This window comes from Diceros bicornis, chromosome 2 (genome assembly GCF_020826845.1).
Source record: "Diceros bicornis minor isolate mBicDic1 chromosome 2, mDicBic1.mat.cur, whole genome shotgun sequence".
In the NCBI taxonomy this organism is placed as follows: Eukaryota; Metazoa; Chordata; class Mammalia; order Perissodactyla; family Rhinocerotidae; genus Diceros; species Diceros bicornis.
Window position 1 is genome coordinate 41,055,347 of NC_080741.1, and position 18,962 is coordinate 41,074,308.

At 38.9% G+C, this 18,962-nt stretch overlaps 1 protein-coding gene across 5 annotated transcripts in view; it reads left to right on the forward strand.

Annotated features, from left to right (window-relative positions):
• The first annotated feature begins 606 nt into the window (after positions 1–606).
• The window catches only part of OXSR1 (oxidative stress responsive kinase 1), a 101,769-nt gene continuing 83,413 nt past the window's right edge, over positions 607–18,962 (forward strand). For 4 of the 5 annotated variants that reach the window (XM_058555202.1, XM_058555185.1, XM_058555195.1 and 1 more), the window contains exons 1-2: positions 607–967; positions 18,642–18,754. In XM_058555202.1, coding sequence (XP_058411185.1) covers positions 898–967; positions 18,642–18,754 — 183 coding nt within the window. In that variant the 5' untranslated portion in view covers positions 607–897. Of the gene's footprint in view, positions 968–18,641; positions 18,755–18,962 lie in introns of those variants that run through there. The other variant, XM_058555220.1, reaches the window with a different exon arrangement.

The following is an 18,962-nucleotide window of genomic DNA, read 5'->3' on the forward strand; positions in this document are numbered from 1 at the left end:
GGCTACCGCACCCAGCTTCTCCTTCGGCCTTCTCCACACCCTGCGAAGCCGTTGGCACGTCTCGAGAGTGTGACGGTTACGCCGCGAGAAAGCGACAAAGCGAGCGGGCACCGCCAATCGTCCAAGACGAGAGCCCTGGCACGCAGAAGCACGCTGAGAGCCTGGAGGCGGGACTAACTTCTGACTGACGTCCACACACACCCATTGCCTTTCGGATTCCTTCTCAAACAAACCAATGAATGCGACGACAGAGACGGCAACGTGCACCCGCCGCAAGAAGTGGCTCCGCCTCCTCCGCTCGGCCACCCTTTGGTCGCCATGCTTAGTGTGGCTACCGCCTCTCTGCTACTTTAGGCTTTTCTCTGGCTTTGTGTTGCCCTCGCTGAACTCCTTCCTAAGCGTTTCTTCCCTTCCACTGTCAACTTCCACCTTCTCGGGCTTCTTGCTTGCTCGCTGCTAATCCAGCCACACTTGACATGGCGGCCGAGGCGGGGGAGGCGGGGCGTGCCCGGCGCGGTTACGTCAGCGCGCTGCGTGTCGGCAGGTGGAGGGAGAAGGGAAAGTTTGGCCCGTGCGTGGGGCTGGGGTGGAGGGCGGGACGGAGGGGTTGGGCCGAGGCGAAGCTCCTGTCGCTGCTGCAGCGGAGGCCGAGGCCGGGACCCGAGCCGGGCCGGGGAGTGCCGGACGCGGAGGAGCAGGAGGCGAGGTCCGCCGGAGCTTCGAGACCCCGCTGCTCTGCCGCGCGGTGACCCCGTGCCCAGGCGCCGTCCGACCCGTGGCTGTTCCCGAGGCGGTTGTTGGGGGCGCGGCGGCAGCGGTTGGGGGTGGGGAGAGGCGCGGCGAGGAGACGAGAGAGGTCAGCGAGTTTGAGGGAGGACCGGGAGCCGCGCCGCCGTCATGTCCGAGGACTCGAGCGCCCTGCCCTGGTCCATCAACAGGGACGATTACGAGCTGCAGGAGGTGATCGGTGAGAGCTGGCGCCGCTGAGGGGGGAGGTGCCGCGCTGGGCGGCGGGTGACACGCGGGAACATCGGGACCCGGGGGAGCTTCGGGAGCGCAAGACCCACAGATATTCGTGGGCACTCGTGCGCCTGGGGGTGTGGAGGGCGCGTGGGTGAGGCTCCGGGTTTGTGCAGCGCGTGCGAGGCGGGGAGGGGATTTGGAGTGGCGCGCTGTGAGGCGGGGTGGGGTGGGGTTTAAGGGGCTCATGAGAGATTTGTGTAGTGACAGATGTTTGAACCTGAGCAACAGATGTATCTGGGAGAGGAAGAGAAGTGACGGCGTGGGGCAGGCCTTTACGAGGCTGTGCGAGAAATGGGATATTGGAGTTGTGGGCACATCCACCTATTTGAGGGATTGTGGGATAGGGTGCTTTAGTTCATTCCCTCATCCGTGCAGAAACGCTTGAGTGCCCACGAAGTACCACACATGCTGGGGTGGAGTTGGGGATCCTCTCTAGATGAAGCTGCAGGTACCGCTCTGAGCGACGTAGACACAACTTCTCACTGCTTGGAACTGACTTTCTAGTCTGGGAGTTAGGCATTAAATAAGTAGACAAATGAAAAGAATTACAGGTTTTGGCAAGTGCTAGGAAGGAAGTAAACAAGATGTTCTGATAGAGAATAACCTGGAGACCCAGTTAGGGTGATTTCAAGGAAAATTCTTTTTCTGAGGCATCAATATTTAAGTTGAGCACTGAAGGATGAGAGAGAGTCTTAAGAGCCTAGGGAAGATTTTTCCCTACTGAGGGAAGAGGAAATGCAAAGGCCCTGAGGAGGAAAAGAGCTTAAAGTGTTTAGGACCTAAAGGAAGACTGGTAAGGATAGAAAGGTAAGGGAGGGGCCAGATTTTAGGGATCTTCTCAGCCCTGGGAGGATTTTGAAATTTTATTTTGAATGTTGTTGGAGGGCTTCAAGCAGGGACATGACATGATCCGATGCATCTGGCTGCTGTGTGTGGCATGGATTTTAAGGGGGTCCAGGAATACCAGTTGACAGAGACCAAAACTCGCACAAACATGAATTGTAATTCCCTGAGAGGCACAGTGACTGGGGGAGGGTGGGGAATGGGGATGAGGGCAGTATTTGTTGGATAACAATAATCCAGTGACTTGAGAAATCAAAGGGGGGTGGGTTTAGCTAAACAGAAGCTCAATCCAACTGACATGAGCAGACCCCTGTGTATTGGAGAAAGGACATTGTCTACTTTGCTAGATCAGCATCCTGTCCTAAAATTAGTTTTGTAACAAAGACTGGCTGAAAACTCCTTAGCTGCCCTTGGGGTGTGAGTGTTTATTGCACTGTGTCTGCTTTAGAGAAACCTTGTCATATTTCTTTTTTTCACTTTACTTCCCTCTTGTTTCAAAACAAATCTGGGCTGAGTTTTATCTGAAAGACATCACATCTTCTTTTTCCTTAAGCCACTTCATGGGCCCGTGTCTTTGCTACATGATGCGTCTTTGACATGTACTGGTTGGTTTTAAAGACAACTAGCTAGGTCTCTTGTCTTGATTGATAGCTTCTGGGTCCCTCAATCAGAGTTTTATACTGAAGAAAGGGATTAAGTGAGAGATTCCATATTGATGTGTGAAAAGTAAAGAAAGGGGGTCCCTATCATTGTTTCAGAAGAGGAATTTTGCTTTCCTGGTAAGGTGTTCATCTTTCTAGGGTGAAGAGGATGATCATGGGCATTCTTAGTGCCTTTGCTAGTACGATGGCATAGGGCTCTGGAGATTTAGAGACTTATTAAGTTGGTGTCCTCAGACCCATAGGGTGTCTGTGCATGGGCAAAAGGGAGTCTCAGTCCTCTGGGATAGGGTTAGTCTTCATCTCATTTTCAAAGTGGTTCGTGGATAAAAGGTTAAGAACTCCAGTGTGATTTGACCACTGTATTTTTTAAAATAACTTTACTGAGGTATAATTTAATACCATAAAATTACCCATTTTTAAGTATAAAATTCAGTGATTTTTAATAAATTTATTGTGCATCAATCAGCATAATCCAGTTTTAGAATATTTTCATCTTCCCAATGAGATCCCTTGTGCCTATTTACAGTTAATCTCTGTTCCCACCTCCAGCCCTAGACAACCACAAATCTACTTTCTGTCTCTATAGATTTGCCTTTTCTGGACATTTTGTATAAATGGGATCATATAACGTGGTCTTTTGTGTTTGGCTTCTTTCACTTAGCATAATATTTTTTTCATTTTTAAAACAATTTTATTGAGGTATAATTTATATACCATAAAATCCACCTGTTTTAAGTGTACAATTCTATAGTTTTTTAGTAAATTTACAGAGTTGTTCTATCATCACCATGATCCAATTTTAGAACATTTCCATCATTCCAGAAAGATGCCTCATGTCCATTTGTAGTCACTCCCTGTTTCCACCCCCTGCCGCAGGCAACCACAAATCTACTTTCTGTCTCTATAGATTTGCCTTTTCTGGACATTTCATGTAAATATAACCATGTAATATGTGATCCTTTGTGTTTGGTTTCTTTTACTTGACATAATGTTTTTTGAGGTTTATCCATGTTGTAGCCTGTTTTATTCCTTTTTATTGGATACCGCTTGATGGATATTGTGTTGTTTCTGCTTTTTGGCTATTTGGAATAATGCTACTATGAGCATTCACATCAGATCTTCATGTGAACATGTTTCATTTTTCTTGAGTGGAATTGGTGGGTCGGGTCATATGGCAAATTTATGTTTATCTTTTTAAGAAACTGACAAACTTTTAAAAAATGACTGTACTATTTTACATTCCCATCAGCGATGCGTGAGGGTTCCTATTTCTCTATATCCTTGCCAGCATTTGTTGTCTGTCTTTTTGATTATAGCCATCCTAGTGGGTGTGAAGAAGTATCTCATTGTGGTTTTGTTTTGCATTTCCCTAATGACTAATGATGGTGAGCATCTTTTCATGTGCTTATTTATCAGCTTTTCATATATCTTCTTTGGTGAAATGTCTATTCAAATCTTTTGCCCATTTGGGTTGCCCACTGGGTTGTTTTCTTATTGAGTTATAGTGGTGTGTCTTTATGTATTCATTCTGGATATGAGTCCTTTACCTGATATATGATTTCAAATATTTTCTCCCAGTCTGTAGCTTGTCTTTACATTTTCTTAATGGTGTCTTTTAAAGCGCAAAAGTTTTGAATTTTGATAGAGTTTAATTTATCACTTTTTTGTTTTATTAATTGTGCTTTTGGTGTTGTATCTAAGAAGTCTTTACTAACCCAACGTCATAGAGTTTTTTCCTTTGTTTTCTTCCAGGTGTTATAGTTTTAGCTTTTCCATTTAGGCTTCTGATACATTTTGAGTTAATTTTTCTGTATGGAGTGAGGTAAGGTGAACCATCTTGTTTTACAGATGAAGATACTGAGATGTAGAAAGGTAAAATGACTCGTCTAAAGTTATAGAGCTAATTAGTGGCAGAGCCAAAACTGGCGTCCAGTTCTCCTGTTGCCTAATTCAGGATCCTTATTCTTGCATCTGCATTTGATTGGTTTTTGGATATAAACTGGAAGATGGTGGTCATAGTCCTACAGATTAAGGGAAATATCCTTACAATGAAAAAATCTGATAGGAGCAGATATTTTGTAGATAACCCTTTTGGAAGTAGTAGGATTTGTTCTTTATTGTGTATCCTATTTTGTGTTTTTTTAAGGTTCTCCCTCTCATTAGTAAGTTCCTGAAAGTTCCTAATATCCTTCCGTCCCATTCCTCACACTCTCTCTCACCCCATCTTCCCAACAGGGAGAAAAAAAAGTTTTTCCTTGAACTATAGCCTAGTATAAGTAGCAAGGCTCAATAAAGCAGTGTATTCTTACTCTAACTTTGCCTCCATACCGAAATGTTTGGAATATAGTATTTTGTAATAAGCTGTAGTCTTCAAAATGAATCTGGGTGATTTCTTCAGATTACTCTCGATTTTTTCAGGAAACAGATGATTGGAGTCCAGAAAAAAAGGTTTAGGGGATCATTTGAATTTTCTGTTTTCAAAGGATTATATTTTAAGGAAACAATATAATGGTGTCTCCTTTCTCATCAAAGCACATACATTTGTTTGAACTGTAATTTTTTTCACATGTGCTACCTAATACTACAGCATGTACCGCATAACAATGTTTTGGTCAACGACAGACCTCATTTATGACAGTGGTCCCATAAGATTACTGTCATATCGCCTGGGAGTGTAGTATGCTATCCCATATAGGTTTGTGTAAGTATACTTTGTGATGTTCACACAACGACGAAATCAACTAACGACGCATGTCTCGGAATGTATCCCCATCATTAAGTGACCCATGACTGTATAATATTTGTGGGGTTAGTTTCTTATGTTCTGTTTTGTTCCCTCTCTTTCTGGAAAAATCCTATAGAGAAAAGAAAACTCTCTTCCTAGAACATGATAAAAACATACAGATTAGGAATTCAAACGACTTCCTTTTAAAGAATTATATCATCTTTTTTTTTTTTCCCCTGCGTCTGTCAATTCTGAGTCGGGAGCCTCCGTTAATTTCTTCTTTTTTTTGGTGAGGAAGACCGGCCCTAAGCTAACATCTATAGCCAATCCTCCTCCTTTTTTTTTTCCCTTTTTCTCCCCAAAGCCCCAGTAGATAGTTGTATGTCATAGTTGCACATCCGTCTAGTTGCTGTATGTGGGATGCCGCCTCAGCATGGCCAGAGAAGCGGTGCATCGGTGTGCGCCTGGGATCCAAACTCGGGCCACCCATAGCAGAGCAGACATACTTAACCGCTAAGCTACCGGGCAGGCCCAGAATTGTATCATCTTAAGCATGCTTTGATTTGAAGTTCTTTAAGTATGATTACTTAAAAAAAGATGTTAGTCTTATTCTGACTATTAATCATTCATCTTTTCAGTGTTTTGGGGCTCCTTCCTCACCCCTATTATTGTATTAGAATTTCTGACCAGATGTATTTGATATGTGTTGAAGCAAGTGTAAGAGTATGGAGTTTGGGGTTAGACTGACTTGGATTCAAATCCTGGCTTTCCCTCTTACTACCTGTGTGATCTTGGGCGATTTATGTAACTGATTTTAGTGTCAGCTTTTTCTCTGTAAAATGGCGATGATGGTACCTATGTCATTGGAGCTGTTATGCAGATTAAATGTAATTGTTTGTAAAAAGTGTTTTGCTTTTATCAGATGCTCCATAAAATAGTTGTTGTTGTTTCTGCCTTTCTTTTTTTGTCCTTCTCCTTGTCCTTACATTTCCTAATTTTTGGTATTGCCAGGAAGTATGAAATACTGTGCCATTTGAAATCTTGTAACGTTTAAATATTTTGACTCTGTAGTAATGCTTATTGGAACATCACTGCATCTTTTTTTTTACTTCCAGATCTCATTCAAGTTTAGATGGGTTTAGGGATTTATGTTGGACAGGCAGTATAGCTGTGTGAGGCCCTGCCACCTATGGTATTGCCAGCAATACATTATGGTGGCAAAGTGGGAAACCAGTCTGTCAAGGATTGTGCCATGTGGCTTTTATTGTCATGCATCGTGAAAAGTCTTGATAAATATTTACTGTTTACCTCAGACTAGGTTTAGAAAATTGTTCTTTAAGATCTGTTTTTAGTAAGGTACGATTCACTGAGCTTTGACACTTTGGTGAAGGCAACTCACTAGCTTTATTCTCTACTTTCCCCTCTCCTTTTTTATTTTTATTAATTGTTCACAAGCCACACATTTTGATGTCTAAAGTTGTGGTTGCCAAATACAGATTCCAGGATCCCACCTCTAACCCCTCTATGAATGTGAAAGACGTCATGCCCTATCAATAGAGTGGTGCTTAATGGTTAGTGCACAGTATTTTCTCCCCCTGATTGGGAGACTTAGCTATGGTGACATTTTCAATAAGGCCATCGTTGGGCCAGCAACCTCAGAGGGTTGTATCAAATAGGGATTGTATTTGGCTGCATATAATGGAAAACAAATACTAGTAACTTAATAAAATACTTTTCCCCCCTTTATATAACAAGAGAGCTGGAGTGGCAGCCTAGGTGCCATCAGACACCCAGGCTCCTAGTTTTTTCACTCCACCGCATTTAGCACGTGACTCTCCTTCTCATAGTTACAAGACAGTTATTCCATCTCTAGCCTCATGCTTGTGTTCCAGGCCAGAAGAATATGGCAAAAGGACAAAGCACGTGACAACTCAGTTGACTCCCTTTCAAAGGGCTTTTTTTCCTGGAAAGAAAATTCAGTGACTTCCATTTCTATTTTATTGGCCAGAACTGTGTAATTTGGCCATTTGCAAGGGAGGCTGTGAAATGAAGCTTTTTAGCTGGGCACGTTATTACTTCAAACAAAATAGGTCAAAGTTCTTTTATTAAAGAAAAAGCAAAAATTGTATGTTGGATAGGCAACTAAAAATGTTGGCCTCGGGTTTTTTTTTAATTAAAATGGTTAAGACATTGCAAGTAAATAATTTAACCTGACACATAGTAATCAGTTAATAAATGTTAGCTTTAATCTAAAGAGGCAGTTGCCTACCCATTAAGAGCATGGTGTTAAAACATCGTGTAGTTCTGGTTTCTAGGCCATACCCTGCCTCTTACTAATTTATGACCTAAGTCTTAATTTTGCTGATGTTGCTTTTTTTACTTTGCTTTGTTAAGATCAATAATACCTAACTCATAGGATTATTGTGAGGATTAGATGAAAGAAAGAAATGCAAGTAAAGAAAGTGCTCAGCATAGTACTTGGCACACAGAGTAAGTGTTCAATAAATGTTAATGCCCATGATGGTCATAATGAGGTAATGCCGTGAAGACTGGGCTATTTTTGTGTTTGTTCTGCCCCAAGTGAGTAATTTTTTTCCTTGAAAATATATGCCACTAGTTGATTGATTAATCTATTCAACAAATATTTATTGAACTCATCTTATGTGTCAGGCACTGTTCTGGATGCTAGAGATACAGCAGTGAAGCAGACAGACAGAAATCCCTGCTTTTATGGAGTTTATAATGTAGTGGTGGTGAAGGACAAAAACAAAGCAGCGAAAGTGGGTGAGCACTGCTAGGGATAGAGATGAGTTTTAAATAGGTCAGGGAAAGCCTCACTGAGAAGGTGACATTTGAGGAAAGACCTGAAGGAGGTGAAGAAGTGAATGTTGTGGTTATCTGCAGGAAGTTTATTCCAAGCAGAGGGAACAGCAGGAGCAAAGGCCCTGAAGTAGAAGCTTGCTAAATTGACTAAGGAATAAGGAGGCCAGAGTTGCTAGAGCAGAGTGAGACAGAGGGTGAAAGGCAGACAGGTGAAGAGATCAAAAGAATAAGGCTGTAGGGATGTGTGGTCCTGACCATCAGATTGTGTGAAGTCTCCTCGTAAGTCATTGTGGGTACTTGGCTTTTGCTTTGAGTAAGACTGAAAATCATTACAGGTTTTGAGCAGAGGATTAATATGCTCTGACTTATGTTTTAAAAGGATAACTCGGGCTGCTATGTGGAGAATAGTTTTGTGAGGGTGCAAGGGTGGAAGGAGAGGTTATCCAGGGGAGACAGGTAGTAGTGGAGGTGGTGAGAAGCAGTCCGATGCTGGATATAACATATTTTGAAGTTAGAGATATGGCATTGGATTAGATGTGAGAAGATTCCAAGACTTTTAGCTGGAGCATCTGGAAGGATGGAGTTACGATCCGTTGAGATGGGAGATCACCAGAGTGAACAGGAGAGAGAGGGATGATTCATTGCAAAACCATAAGGCTGCTTGACTAATTACTCAAAGCATATGGCAATGTGTCTTTATTTTCATCTTTGTGTGGAGAGAATAGCATGATTTTTATGATGATGACTATTCTTACAGCTGTTTCACCAGTTCTAGGAGCTTTAATTTTCACCATGACTCTGACAAGAGGCCTTATTTAGAAAAGAGTTTACAAAATTGTAAGTTCCTGTATTTTCCATGGTTCAGGTGACAATGTCTTAGTCATCTTTCAGAATGAACAGTCTGGGCTAGCTCTTTAGTAAATGCAAAACCTTACTAAAAATACTTAAAAACAAAATCTTTAGAATATATATCTCTTATAGTGGTGGCTGACCAAAATTGTTGGGAAAATATTTTCGATTGATTTGGTCCATTTGATTGATTTTTTCTTCACAGCTAGGGATAATATCCATTTTTTTACTTTGTTTTTTGAATGTCTGTGTCTAGTAAAGTAGAGAGTGACTGGAAATTTTTTTAGTCCCCCTCATGCCTTTCGGCAGCTCCTCTCTGTCTCAAGAGATGAAGTTACCCGGTTTGAAGGATTTCAGAAGAAAGCTCATTTATATTTTTGCACATGAATCCATTCTCATGTGTAATGTACACTAACATTGCAATTAAAGAACTAACTAGGAGAGGACAGAAGAAGAGTGGAAGAAGTGGGGAGCTAGGGAATGGTGCATCAAGGATGCTCAACAGTGTAAAATAGTGAAAGTCTGAATTAGGATGTCTTATTGGGAATTGTTTTACATTTTCCATTACATTATTCCTCATGTTAGGCCAATGCTCAGTAGAGGGCATTGGAGTAGTAGCTTTCACGCTTTGACTAAACCATTCCTAAGAGACACCTTTTACATATTTGCATGTGTATTTATACTGAAGTAAAAGTTTTACAAAATAACATTTACTATTACCATGTGCAAGGCATATGGTGTTTTCTATTTGATTTTATTTCCTCTAAGAAAAATGATGGTTAAAACCCAGTAAATTGACTTGTAGCTTGAAAAATTCCACAGGAAGGAACCTACTTTAAAGAAGAGATGAAATATTTTCAAAATTTGTCTCTAATCCTATATTTTTAAATTCTTGCCAAAAATTGGTGAATAGTTAAAATGATTATAAGTACATTTTTTAGATATTCTTCCCTATCCTTGTATTTACATTATTAGTTGCTATTTTCTGTGAAGTAAATTTTTTTATGATGAAAGATAGAACATCATTGGCTCTTCTGAATTAGTAGTGTTGAAATTAGAGTTTTTATTGCATTACTATAATCCTTTATGTTAGTACCTTAACATGTTTTTTGATTGCTGAACAATATTTTGGCGTTTGTTTTGGGAAGATCATATGAAGATCAATGAAGGTGATTGTTAGCATAGAAGAACTGGAGCCTAAAAGTCTCTTTTTGTCGTCAGATGTGGGAAATGTTAGCAACTTGTCTTTTGGCGATTTGTTAAATCACAGCAGAATTTAATATCTTGCTCCTAGGGAGATTTGTTTATTGAGTGAATCTTTGAGTGAAAGAAAGGTCCTTTTAGTATATAAACAATCTTGATTGATAATACCTAGGTTTCGTGTTTCATTATTAGTGACGTTAATTCTGTGTTTAATAATGACTAAGAATGAATAACAACTAAACTTAAAATCAAATATTCCTATATCTATATTTTTAACCCCAGCATGGTTTTGGTTTATGTAGGACATGTTATTAGTATGTTTAAAGCTGGTATGTCAGATTTTGTGTATATAAGATAATCAATTTTGGATTATTTAGGGGTAGAATAACTGGTTTGAGAATTAATACTGGTTAAAAAGAATAACAGTTGATAGTACATTTGTGAAAATTAAAATGATAAAGAGTCAGGGAACTACATATTAAAAGATGTCTGTTATCTGGGACCAAAGGTACCTTGTAGAGGCCACACTGTGTCTTCTGTGACTTGAGACTGCCTCTCATCTTAGCCAGACAGATATGTGACCTGCATGGTTCACTTCCTTCCTGTCTGACATTTCCCAGAGTAGGGCAGCAGCCTCTCACTGAAGGTGAAGAGAGAGATGTTAAATTTTCTTCAGGATTTACATGCATAAGGAATTAGGAGAGGAAAGGATGGGAGGGGGAGGAAACAATGGCAAGCATTAACGGTCTGCCCAACTCTGACCCATACTCATGTGCAGAATAAAGAGAGCCCAGCCAAGGAGCAGACAAACTGCAAACCATTTAAATTGTAGCATACTGGATCATTTTTATCAAGCGATATGTTAGTATTCCTAAATTATTGTCAAAATAGTTCAAGTACACTGGTATTGGATGACGTCATTGAATGGTGAATGTGTTCTTGAATATCAGATTTTATTTTGAATTTTGCATTACATGAGCTTTGTGCAGAGTTTTTACTTAGTTTGTTGTAACTGTGATTTGGGTTAATCCATGTTAGTGTTGACTATGGTTGTGTACATGTGGCTTTAGTCAGGGATTTCAAATGGATTTAAATGTAACAAACACAACTTCCGTTGAATTATATAGTTGTATATGTAAATTGTTTTCAATTTTTAATGTTTGTAGCACATTATTATTAGAAACTTGATGGCATACTTGAAGAAATTTTTTTTTTTTTGAGGAGGATTAGCCCTGCGCTAACATCTGTTGCCAATCTTCCTCTTTTTTTCCTCTTTTTTCTCTCCAAAGCCCCAGTAGAGAGTTGTATGTCATAGTTGTACATCCTTCTAGTTGCTGTATATGGGATGCCGCCTCAGCGTGGCTTGATGACCGGTGCCCAGGATCCGCATTGGGGAACCCTGGGCCACTGAAGCGGAATGTGCGAACTTAACCACCACGCCACCAGGCCGGCCACTGAAGAGATTCTTTTTTTGTGTGTGTGTGAGGAAGATTAGCCCTGAGCTAACATCCAGTGCCAATCCTCCTTTTTTTTGCTGAGGAAGACTGGCCCTGGGCTAACATCCATGCCCATCTTCCTCTACTTTATATGGGATGCCGCCACAGCATGGCTTGACAAGTGGTGCGTCAGTCCGCGCCCAGGATCCGAACCTACGAAACCCGGGCCGCCACAGCAGAGTGTGTGAAGTTAGCTGCTGCACCACTGGGCTGGCCCCCCTAAAGAGATTTTTTAATAACAGCTTTATTGAGATGTAATTCACTTAACCATAAATTTGCCCTTTTAAAGTATGCAATTCAGTATATTCACAGAGTTGTGCAACCATCACCACTATCTAATTCCAGAACACTTTCATAGCTCCAGAAAGAAATTCCATATCCATTAGCAACACTCCCCATTCCTCCCTTCCTCTAGTCCCTGGCAACCACTAATCTACTTTCTGCCTCTGTGGATTTGCCTATTCTGGATATTTCATAGAAATGGAATCATACTATATATGGCCTTGTGTGTCGGGCATATTTACGTGTTTTCAAGGCTCATCCGTGTTGTAGCATGTATCAGTACTTTATTCCTTTTTTACTGCCGAGTAATATTCCATTGTATGGTTATACCACATTTTCTTAATCCATTCATTGGTTGGTGGACGTTTGAGTTGTTTCCACTTTTTGGCTTTTATGTGGTGAACATCTGTGTGCTGCTATTTATATGTACATGTTTTCTGTTCTCTTGGGTGTATACCTAGGAGTGGAAATGCTGGGTCATGTGGTAAACCTATGTTTAACATTTTGAGGAACTGCTATACTCTTTTCTAAAGTGACTGCATCATTTTATAATCCCACCAGCAATGTAGGAGGGTTCCAAATTCTCCACATCCTTACCAACACTTGTTATTGTCTCTCTTTTTGATTATAGCCATCCTAGTGGGTGTGAAGTGTTAACTTGCTGTGGTTCTGTGAAGAGATTTTTAAAATTGAAAACTTTCTATTAGAAAGTGGTATACACTATACATTGTATGTTAATCTTGATTCCTAAAGTAATATTTGAGTGAATATAGAAACAATAAATAATAATGAATGAAATAACCTTAACACTGAAATAAATGATAATTCAGAAGAGTAAATTTAAGTTGTGATGCCTGAGCCTGACTTTTTTAGACATTTCACTGCTGTTAGACCATATAAACAAAGGCAACTCTCAATTCATGTTTAAGATTGCCTTTATTCTTTGCCATGTTTTGATGTTCATATAAGTTGCCTTATAATTTGAAAATGATTGCAAAATTATCAAGCTTCTTTGGCTACTGAAATAATTTTTTCTTTGCTAGAAACCCAGAAATCTTCTAGAAGATTTAGATATTTCATTTTAAGATGATGGAAATAGAAGTGATTTCTTCTGGTAATATAAATAATAATATGGCTTATAAATTGGGGAAAATGGAGTTGCTACCTAATCATACTTTTCTACAGTGACTTATAAGGACGGAATATATGTATTTTTTCTTTTGTTTTCTGATGATGATAAGATGCTGCTTTTCCACTCTCTGTTAACCACTCTTAATAGTTTCTGTGTATCCTTTCAGAAAACTTTGACACATAAGTATCCTTTTATAGTGTTTTGCTCTTTGCTTTTTTCCCCTTAGAAATTTAAGTTTTAAAGCCCTAGGTGTTAAACTGCCTTATGCTTCTCTTAGATGATCTAATTAGCTCTTTTACAGGCTGATACAGGGTCTTCTTAAAGTAAATATCTCATTCTCCAAAGTAAATGCTCTCTGTGAGAGTGTCTAGGTGGTATTTCCCCCAGAATATTGCAAGCATGTTGCATGTTACATGAAGCATTCTGCTCAAAGTTGCTTTTTCTTAATATAATTACTCTGCAATTCATATAGCACTTTTTTGTCCACCATGTCCTCTTTTGCCAACATTTTGGTGATATTACTTTTTATTTGGAAAGAGGTTGAGAGAATGGAGAGGAAGGGGGAAAGAATTTAATGATTGCACATTTTTCCTTTTTTAGTGTTTACAGTTCATCTCTATCCAAGGCTGAGTATTTGTACAGGAAAACATTTAGTCTATGTTCATACCAATGATTAAAACGTTGAAAGAAACTACAGTTTTAATGGAATGTATAGAGATGGGAACTTGGTGGGGATAATTTGTCCTTGTGTGTTTTGGTAAAGATTCAAGTACTGTAGAAGTATAATAAACCTACCCTATGCCAAATACATGAGGAAACACAGCAATGTCTTTTAACAGTTAAACATCTAAAAGTAAGGTAATTGGTAAATAAATGAGCAATAGCGACATTTATTGAGCTTTGCTATGTCCAGGCGCATAGTCAGGAGATGAGACTTACTCTGCTAATAGTAGTGGAGCTTAAGTTTGAATCTAAGTGTGTTTTCCATGGAGCTGCCTGAAGTTAGGTGAGTTTTGAGTTGGGCTTTGAAAGAAGGGGGTGGTATGGATTAATATGTAGAAAGCAGGGTGAGTGGCTTGCACAGAGGCATGGAGATGGGGATAAAATAAATTACGTCTCGGGTATGGAAAATAATGTGTTCAGCTATCAAGTAGTACAGTATCATGTATCTGCTGTGGTTTAGGGATCTGAGGAGTGACATTGTGAAAATGATGTTTGAAGATTATTTTATTAATGGTAAGGGATGGATTGAGGCCCAGGCATTTTGTTTTTAAACAATCCACAGAACTCACTCAGATTTCATAGGTTATATATACATGTACTGTACTCCTTTGTGGTCATGTGGGTATAGTTCTCTGCAATTTTATTACATGTATATCTTTGTGTAAATATCACTAAACTCAAGATACAGAACTGTATCTCACCACAAAGTTCCCTCAGGCTACCCCTTTATAGCCAAACCTAACCCCTGTCAACATATCCCTAACACTTAGCAACCACTAATCTGTTCTCCATCTTTATTATTTTTGTTATGTTAAGAGTGTAACATAAATGGAGTCATAAAATATGTAACTTGTTGAGATTGGCTTTTTTCGCTCAGCATAATGCCCTTGAGGTTCATCCAAGTAGTTATGTATATCAGTTTGTTCATTTTAGTGCTGAGTAATATTCCTTTGTATGGATGTACCATAGTTTAACTGTTGACTTGTTGAAGGATATTTGGGTAGTTCCCAGTTTTTGGCTATTATGAATAAAGCTGCTATGAACATTCATATACGAGTTTCTGTGTGAACATATGTTTTTATTTCTCTAAGATAAATACCCAAGCATACAATTACTGGGTTATACAAATCCATTTTTAGTTTTAAAAGAAATGACCAAACTATTTTCCAGAGTGGTTGTACTGTTTTTTAAATTCCCACCATCAATGTATAAGTGATCTAGTTTCACCACATCTTCACCAGCATTTGGTGTTATCACTTAAAATTTTTTTTTAGCCATTCTGATAGGTTATTCTCCGTTGAATTGCTTTTGCACCTTTGTCAAAAATCAATGGGGCACATTTGTCTGAATCTATTTCTGGGTTCTCTGTTCTGTTGTGTGTGTATGTCTATCCCTCTGTCAATACCACACTGTCTTGTTTACTCTAACTATGTGGTAAGTCTTGAAATTGGATAGTATGAGTTCTTCAACTTTGTCTTCTTCGCTATTGTGTTGGCTCTTCCTAGAATAGCCTTTCCTTTTCATATAAACTTAAGAATAAGCTTGTGTATGTGTACAAAATACTTTCCTGGAATTTTGATAGGAATTGCATTAAACCATATATGTAGTCAATTTGGGAAGTATTGACGTCTTTACTATGTTGAGTTTTCTAATCCATGAACACAGTTAGTCACTCCAGTTATTTAGGTCTTCTTTGCTTTCTTTCATCAATTTTTGTAATTTTCAGCATACAGATCCTGTTCATATTTTATTGGATTTACACCTAAAAATTTCATTTTGAGGGAATAATTTTAAATAGTATTGTATTTTCAAATTTTGGTTTCTACTTGTTTGTTGTTAGTATATAGAAATACAATTGATTTTTGTATGTTGATCTTGCAATCTTGCTAAACTCTCTTATTAGTTATAAGAGCTTTTCTTGTATATTGGGATTTTCTTTATAGACAAGCATCTCATCTACAGATAGGGATAGTTTTATTTCTTCTTTTCCAATCTGGATGCCTTTTATTTCTTTTTCTTACTTTATAGTGGTGGCTAGGATTTCCAGTACTATATTGAGTAAGAGTGATGAGAATGGACATCCTTGCCTTTTTCCCAATCTTAAAGGGAAAGTATTCAGTCTTTCGCTGTTAAGTATGATGTTAGCTGTAAGTTTTTTTGTAGCTGTTCTTTATAAAGTTAAAGAAGTTCTCTATTGCTGGTTTTCTGAGGGGCGTTGATTTATCATGAATGGTGTTAGATTTTTAAAACAATGTTTTTCTCTGTCAATTGATGTGATCATATAATTTTTCTGCTTTAACCTGTTGATACAGTGTATTACATTGATTTTTTTTTTGAATATTATACCAGCCTTGCATACCTGGAATACATACTGCATGGTTGTGGTCTATTATCTATTGTTGGTTTTGATTTGCTCATACTTTGTTAAAGATTTTACACCTAAGTTTGTGAGAGATATTGGTCTGTAGTTTTCTTGTGATGTCTTTGTCTGGTTTTGGTATTGGTAATACTAGCTTCGTAAAATTAGTTGGGAAATGTTACTGCTTCTTCAATTTCTGGAAAACATTGTGTAAAGTGGCTGTTAGTTTTTCTTTCAATGTTTGGTAAAATTCTCCAGTGAAACCATCTGGGCCTAGGGATTTTTTCAAGAAATTTTCAATTACAAATTTGATTTCTTTAATAGTTATAGGATTATTCACGTTATCTACTTCATCTTGACTAAGTTCTGGTAGTTAGTCATTTTCAAAGAATTGGTCCATTTTTTTTCTAAATTGTTGAATTACGAGCTAAAGTTGTTCATAGTATTCCCTTATCTTTTTTTAAAAAATTGAGATAAAAGTCATATAACATTAAATTCACTGTTTTAAAAGTATGCAGTTCGTTGGGGTTTTTTTGGTATATTCACAGTGTTTTGCAACCATCACCACTATCTAATTCTGGAGCATTTTCATCACCCCAGAAAGAAATTCTGCACCCATTAAGCAGTACCTTCCCGTTCTCCTCTTCTCCCAGCCTCTGGCAACTGCTAGTGTATTTTCTGTCTCTAGATTTGCCTGTTGTGGATATTTCAGGTAAATGGAGTCATACAATATGTGGTCTTTTGTGATTGGTTTATTTCACATAGCATGTTTTCAAGGTTCATTCATGTTGTTGCATGTATCAGTACTTGCTCCTTGGCTCATGGCTCCATCACTCTGACCTCTGCTTTCATTGTCTCATCTCCTCTGACTTGGAGCCTCCTGCCTTCCTTTTGTGAAGACCTTTGTAATTACATTGGGCCCACCCAGATAATCCAGGATAATCTTCCCATCCTTAATATAACATACAATACATGCAAAGTCTTTTTTGCCACATAAGGTAACATTCACAGGTTTCAAGGTTGAGGACATAGACGTCTTTAGGGGGACCATTATTCTACCTACTATGTGGACTTTAGATCTTTTATTATCATCCCACTGCTCCCTGAGACTCTTCTTTGTGTTAGTCTTTTTTCTCTCTTTTGTTTAGATTGAGTAAACTATTGATCTTGTCCTCAAGTTCACCGAATTTATCCTTTGTCATCTCTGCTACTGGGCTTATCTAGTAAATTTTTTATTTTGGAAATTGTATGTTTCAGTTGTATGATTTCCATTTGGCACTTTTTTTAATAACTTCTGTTTCTTTCTGAGATTTTCTCTTTGTTTTAAGAGAATTCTTAATTGTTTGTTAAAGCATTTTTGTGATGGCTGCTTTAAAATTCTTGTCAGATAATTCCAACATGTGATTCATTCCAGTGTTGGCATCAGTGTGATTGTGTTTTCTCATTCAAGTGTGTTTTTCCTGGTTCTTGGTATGACTTGGTATGATTTTTTTTTTTTTTAATATCCTGGACATTTAGGGTATTAATGTTAAGAGACTCTTGATCCTATTTAAATCTTCTATTTTAGTAGGCAGTTACTTTATTTAGGTTTAATGTGTAGGTCCTAGCCCAGTTTTGTGAGCTGTGTAATTCGTATGATAATTTAGTTTTCAGAGTTCTTGCAGTGCTATTCTCTTCTGTTTTATTCTTCTGGAACCACAGGGACTCCTGTTTGATCTCTACGAGTGTTACCTGTGCTTACTGGTGGGTGTGGGTCCCCAGCTCTGCTGCTGCCAAGGACAGATTGGCTGGACATGGCCCCAGGTGTGGGACGGGGACTTGGTTGCCCCTCTGGTGAATCTGGCCTACTGCTGTCTGGGTGTGGGGTTGAGACCCTGCTGATGTTGATATTGATGCTGTGGTGGATTGGGTCCCACACTGTCCTGGGTGGGGATTGGGGAATCTGTCTCCCCTCTAGGTCTCTGCTGAGCTTCCCCTTTCACAATCCTTTGACCAGAAAGCAGGATTTTCTCAATAGTTTATTTATCTGTCTGTCTATCCCTATTTGTGGTTCCGGGTTGCTGTTCTGGTGCCCACTCATAGATATATAGGAGATAAAAGGAAACCCAGCGAACAGCACCACTCACAGTGGTGTTTTTCCTCTCGTCTTGAGCCCCCTAGCCAGTCCACCCTCTTCTTTGTGCCTTTCAGAGTCATTTTATGATTGTTGAATTATTTCTAGGGTATTTAGTTGTATTTAGAGGAGAGGAGCAGGGAAATGTGAGCCTGTGCCATCATATTCTAGAACTGGAACCCTAACAATTTTTTTTTTTGCACTGGTATTTATTGACGATTCTCTGCAATGGTCGAGGCTTATGTTTTTATTGACACTCTACTTTTTAGAGTGTTTCTCTGCATCTGTTGTTGAGTGTAGGAACAAGATAAGGATTATTCTTCTCTTGTTTAAATTGTATGGGAATTAGAAATGTCATGTTTTTATCTGTCCATCTATTTATTTGCTCATTTATGTATTTATCTTTAGGGAGTGGAGCAACGGCTGTGGTCCAGGCAGCGTATTGTGTTCCTAAAAAGGAGAAAGTGGCAATCAAACGGATAAATCTTGAGAAATGTCAGACTAGCATGGATGAACTCCTGGTATGCACATCTCATATTTCTTATATGGAGAGATATACTCATATATTCATATTAGAGTGGGAAATAACTTGAAGTGTTTTATTTCTTTTTTAAAAAAAGGTATGATTTTTTCATTAAGTAGTAATGTTTATTGTAAAATTTATAAAAATCCAGGTAAGTAGAGAGAAAAAAATTAGTTATTATCCTGTCATGCTGAGATTAATACTTG